The 6,234-nt window shown below is 31.7% G+C and overlaps 1 protein-coding gene across 1 annotated transcript; it reads left to right on the top strand.

Moving 5' to 3' along the window:
• The first annotated feature begins 541 nt into the window (after positions 1-541).
• Positions 542-5,868, top strand: LOC137927249 (uncharacterized). The gene is made up of 6 exons (XM_068771028.1): positions 542-620; positions 1,912-1,963; positions 2,851-2,889; positions 4,309-4,350; positions 5,384-5,410; positions 5,687-5,868. Exons 1-6 carry the CDS (start codon positions 579-581, stop codon positions 5,866-5,868), a joined length of 384 nt encoding a protein of 127 aa, XP_068627129.1. The 5' UTR covers positions 542-578.
• Positions 5,869-6,234: the final 366 nt, after the last annotated feature.

Below are 6,234 nucleotides of genomic sequence, written 5' to 3'. Positions count from 1 at the left end.
CCTTCAAGATTGAAAGATAACTTTAAGATAGAACTATTTAATCAGGAATGAAAACATTCATTGACGAAAGTAAGTAAATAACATTACACAGCTGATTGGCAAGTTTAATTATCAGTAGGCTTGCCACATAACAGGCAGAAGCAGCCGTTAGAGCCAAAAGGTTCTATAATTGACTCCATAGATATGCAAGCGAAGAAGTCTACAAGGTGAAAAAGCCGTGTTGATCATCGGAAGATGCTTGAAGCGCTTCCATCCGGTCCAATTGGTAGTATATGGTAGACCTATTACCAGCAGTGAACAGTCTTGTAGCTGATAATAAAGATGATAACTAAATAACATTTAAAATTATATATTTTAATTACCTTTTTAATACATAAAACACATTGATTGTCTGTAATAAAATATATTATCTATAAACGTGTGATTCGTGATGAAAAGAAATGTTTAGTATTAAATTTATGTGCATATTTTCGATATAAATACAGATAGATTCCACATCGAAGGCATGAGCTTCTTCGAGTTCACGGTAGAACATACATAGTTTTGAATAACCCACAGTTATTTTATAAAAAACCATTATGTCGAAATTCAGCCTGTTTGCCGGTTCCATGCTTGTGTTGGTGAGTAATATATATACATATATGTATTTATTTATTTTTTATTTATTTTATTGGAGATAAACAGTAACAAAAGACAGAAATAAAGTACAAACTTAGAAGCTTAGATATATAAAATTAGTTACAATTGTTACCTATATATCTCACTAAGAACATTTAATGATTTATAGTCAAACAATGACAGAACAATTAAAAACATCACTAAACAGGAATCAAAGATTATGGTTTATATACTTAAATTATGTTTGTTTATATATCTAAATCATATATTTATATTATGGTTTAAATTGTATTGTGTGTACTCAATAATTTCGAACGAAATTGTCTTTTAAAAGATACGAGAGAGCACGAGAATATATCAATATCACTAATATATGAATTGTGGAGGTCACACATTCTATATGTATATATAGGGTCACTAAGTATTATTATGTAGATGTATGTATATATTAGATATATCATCATTATTTTAGCTGTAAGACGCCCACTGGTGGACGGCGATAAAGCACTGAGACTTGCGATCATAGATCCCGGGTTCGTTTCCTAGGATACAATATTAAATTACTAACATTTTATGCATAGACAAGTTTCTAAAGGATGTATAGCATTTCCACTACGTATTATAATACAATACTGATCGCTAACTCGCATGCCAAGTGTGGCGATTATGGTATATCATCCCATAGGAGTATTTTGACGACGCCTTTGCCCACCAGACGTGTTTTGTGAAAAAACTGAATTTTTTTTTTTCAAAAATAGCGTGCGTTTTTTTATATACACTTTTTGAATCAAGGCTTCGATTTTTTTCGAACAATATATAGACGCCATTTATAACATAATATACTTAATTATAGAGATACTAGCTGTTCCCGCAAACGTTGTTTTGCAAAAAAAATAGGGTTTTAATTAACAAAAAAAATAAGGGTTGATCGTAGAGGGGTGAAATTTTAAGGTTGTATGTATTTTTGTATGCTGTATCATAATAAATTAAAAACCGAAAAAATTGTCTAAAAAATAAAAAAAATAATTTAGGGGTGGACCACCCTTATCACTTAGGGGTATGAAAAATAGATAGTAGCCGATTCTCAGATCTACTGAATACGCATATAAAATTTGGTAAAAGTCGGTCAAGCTGTTTAGGAGGAGCTCAAGTTCGAACACCGTGACACGAGAATTTTATATATTAGATATAGTTTGTGTATATTTCTTTTATACTAAACATATAAAACCACTTGTTATATGCGTGTAAAAATATAATATACAGGGTGGTTGAATTTTAACTTTTATGTTTCAGGTGGCGTTCGTTGCCTTCAATCCAGTGGAAGCCGCGAAGAAACACGACCGTGGTTCGTATATGTATATATATATGTAACAAAAACTTTGCTTCGTATATCTTATTCCGTAATTAACATATATTAGGTTTTATCTTGCAATGTTATAAATAGGTATTTGGTTTTTCAAAATAGAACAAATTTATTAAAACTATAATAATAAAACTCGATCTATTTCTTAAGAAAATTATTGAGGAACATTATCTTAGCAATTGATTATTTATTTATTAATTTAGTTTTTTTATATTACTCTTATGCAAGTGCCATATAAATGTATAAATGTATGTACGTTTGTACTTGGGAGAAATTGCCATCATATTAACAATATTACATTTTTAATTTTTGTACAATTAATAATTTATTTTTGAACGCGTACAATAAAGAATATTAAATAAATAAATAAATTTGAGATTGATAAGCAGTTTAATAAAGTCAAACATTCTCTTTTAAAAAATTTTATATGGAGTTATAATACCACACTGCGATCGATTATCGTATATCTGACTGAAAGGAAAATACGAAGGGAATAATCATTTCTCTCTCTCTCTCTCATCTTTTTCACTTTATAAAACTGTTACTGTCATTTGTATATAATCGTTATTAATTAAAAAAGATCGGTGACCTATTCGCAGATAATTTGTTATAAATATCTTTGCTCTTATTATGTGTTATATAATTAAAATAATAATGTTCTTTATTCAAATAGGTAAGCTCTTCCGACTAGCTAATCACGAAAATATCAAATATGTTTAATATATAAAACATGTTTTATCAAAATTTCGAAATTCAATTTACAAGATAACACAGATTTATATAATCAAAATGCATGCTTATAATATTGATTGACTTTGCCCCAATTGTTAAAAAAAATATATATAAAAAAACAATGTATTTGTTTACAGATATCGCAGAAAGGCTTGAGGAATTACAAAAAGAAGTTGGTGAGTATTTGTCCCCAGCCTTATTCCACAGAGGCGCTTTTACTTTATTACTTAGTGCACTGTAGTTTAACACTTAGGGTTAGCTAAGTCTAGCTAAGTTAGCAGTAGGTTAGCTAAGTTAGCTGTCAAAAGAAACTTACAAAACGATATAGCAAAGAAACACATTTATTAATAATATAAATATACAAAAAAAACTAATTAATACAAACATACTACACTATTTTACGAGATACGGTATCTGAAAGAGAGAGTGAATCGAATCGGTATACAAGTCTATCATCTGCGCCTGCGCTGGTGATGAAATCACATCTTGTCGTTTCGGGAAATCTCTCAAGTCACAAGTCTTGGGGTTGAGGCTTCACATATGCCCGTCCAGCGCAATGACAATCATCACATTTTTATGATTTTAACATCACCTGACTTCTTTATTATCATCATTTTATCTGCCCATTGCTGGATATAAGCCTCATTCATAGATTTGTAATATAATTAGTGACACAACAAGATCGATGGGGGCCTGTATTTGATGACTTCCTATCTCAACAAAGTCGTTCATTCATCTTGTTGGTGGATAGTAGTGTTGGCACACTGCTGTTTCCGTATCATCAAGCATTAACAACAAAGTATTCTGACGTCAACAACAAAGTCATTGTACGTTGGGTTCGTTGTACGTTGGCTTCCGTGATCTTCACTTCAGAGCCTACCATTTCAACTTGCTATATCGCCGGGATATGTTCAATTAATTCTATTTATTTAAGAAAATAGATTTGTGTTTTAAAGAGTCAATAGAAAACACAGTTCATTCGTATTAATATTAAAAATAATCGACTTTATGAAAACCTTAATAATAAGTGAATCATTTCCACTTCTAGACATGGACATTTTCCACACACTTTAATTAGTTGAAGGCCATTTTAAACTAGTCGAAAGCGGCTTTCAACTAACGTCTTAGACTTTAACAATATCGTCTTTCCACATTGTTGGTAAACGCCATGCGCTGTTATTTCATTTTCGTGGTCTTCCAGATCCTTAAGACAACTGTGGTCATTTGTACTTATATTACAAAGAAGTAATTTAATTTTGTTTCGATAGGTAAGGTAATCCACCTTTAGTTCAGTCTCATCAACATAGTTATTTATGACATGCCCATAGCTGGACATAAACCTCCATAGATTTCCAATACTGGTAGGGAACAGCCTGCATTTGACGACCATAACTAGGTCATCTGTCACTTTCTGGGCGAACGTACTGTCTAACCTGCCGAGCCGTGATCACCACTCTAAAAGGAGAAGATAAGCGCTCATTGCCATTTCAGTATATTATATAGAAAGATATGTTATTTAAGTGTCTTACATTACCTTTAGTTTTATTTTCAAATCACATTTAAATAAAATATAACACGGGTTAAATTTTTTACAGCCAAAATCCTCGAAAATGCAAAGGAAAAGGCGGAAGAAGCTGGTAATTTTATCTATATATCATGTTTATAGTTTAAACCGCCCAAGCGTCGTTTTGATATAGAAAATTCTCTCTTTTTTCCTCCAAAGTAAAAAGATATAGTTCTTTTAAAAATACCATTATTAGTAATAAGAAAATATTCATCATTTATATGGTGTTAAATAATTATTACCCTTTCTATTACACTGTACAACAGTGTACCAATTATCTCTGCACCTCCATGACTGTTATAGAATTTTTATAAATCATTGAGTCTGTTACAAAAGTTGTTAAAAGAGTGAAGAAGTAAAAAAAGGTTCATCTGAAACCAACACCTCTTACTTCTCTATATCTAATGCGGGCAACGAATCCGTCAAGAGGACAAGGAGAGAGAGAGAGAGAGAGAGTACTTATAAGTGAAGCCCCTTCTCAACGCACTGCGGTAGATCTAACTCTTTCGCACACTTTTTTAAGGGATAGATAATGTCTTATCCAGTATCTTTGAACCATTTATGTGCCATGACCCACTTTAACCTTTTTAAAATTTTTACGCCACCCTATTTAACATATATATTTCTATATTAAAGCAAAAGTGTAAAAATCGTGACAATTCTACTTTCGAAATGCCTCCCTGTGGGGCGTGGGTTTTTAATTTGACCCCACTATTGAGGATCTATCGTTCCAACTCCTATTGTATTGGAACAGGGTTTTGTTGGAGCAATAATTTTTTTCAGTTCTCTTTTTATTTTTGTACAGTTTCTTTCTCTTATTGGGGAGTGGGTTGAGAAAGACTACTCCTACAGACCCATCATCGTCGGATACAAAACGGGACTTTATTAAGTCACGGAGTGTAGAAAAGTTGTTTGACATATGAACTATGGATTCGCTCTTTTACAACTTTTATACTTATAACATAGGATCTACGCTCTCTAACAATAATGTTTTCAAATTCCATATTTAAATGAAATTCATTTAAGTCCACAAATATGTATCATCTACAATTAAAAAAACAAACTTTTTGAAAACAGAATTTTAATATATTTTTTTATAATTCTAGCAAAGAACATTGCGGCCAGGGCTAAAGGTAAATACATGCTTATTTTTTTATAACTTTAACGTAATAGTTTATTAATTTAGAAAAAAATACTTAAACTTACTTTTTCGAATTTTTAATCAAAGTTAAAAAATATCTTTTATCAGATCACTACGCATTTTGAATTATCTATATTTAAACATAGTTCCAAATAATAACCACAGATAAAATAAATATTATTGTTGCATCAGAAAAACTTAATTGCATCATAAAACAGTTCAAGCTAAATTTCACAACAATTTTTAATACCATCTTTTCCACCAACAGAACAAGTGGCAGCAGCGATCAAAGCAGCTCGCGATACTTTGGCTGGTGAGCTTTTTATGATATTTACTGGTGATGGTAATATCATCATCATTTCAGCAGTAACACCTCCACTGGTGGAAAGAGAACTATCTTTGAGACCTTCAAATCAGCACCTTCACTGGTGGAAACAGGACTACCTTTGAGACTTTCAAAAAAACCCGGATGGAATAGGCTTACATCCAGTGTCTTTAGATGACCTTCACCAAGTCTTCATTCCATCTTGTATATAGACGACGTATACTTGCCTGATCATGGGCACCGTACCTGGCATTGTTCAGGCGAGTTAAGAAAGAAAATGGGAAATATTGAACGTAAATATAAAACAAAGACAGAGATGCTAATATCTGTGGAATATAGATAATAAAAAAAGAACATTAACCTCCCAGCGGCTTCCTATTCTGTGCGCTGTGTTCAATGCTAATTGAACTTGCCAATCCTCGATACCAAGTCGATTACTTTCGTTAGCCTATATATCCAGCATAGCCTTATCTTAACTTAGTTTTTCCACC

The sequence above is a fragment of the Battus philenor genome, unplaced genomic scaffold (assembly GCF_028537555.1).
Source record: "Battus philenor isolate CCGP_79_NKW_IND1 unplaced genomic scaffold, ilBatPhil1.0.hap1 SCAF_30, whole genome shotgun sequence".
Lineage (NCBI taxonomy): Eukaryota > Metazoa > Arthropoda > Insecta > Lepidoptera > Papilionidae > Battus > Battus philenor.
The sequence above is the reverse complement of the archived record's forward strand: the minus strand, read 5'-3'. Positions and strand labels throughout refer to the sequence as shown.

Coding starts and splice junctions, on each gene's coding strand:
- LOC137927249 (XM_068771028.1), top strand. CDS start 579: ATGTCGAAATTCAGCCTGTTTGCCGGTTCCATGCTTGTGTTG. Junction 621..1,911: donor CCGGTTCCATGCTTGTGTTG/GTGAGTAATATA, acceptor TTTATGTTTCAG/GTGGCGTTCGTTGCCTTCAA. Junction 1,964..2,850: donor CGCGAAGAAACACGACCGTG/GTTCGTATATGT, acceptor ATTTGTTTACAG/ATATCGCAGAAAGGCTTGAG.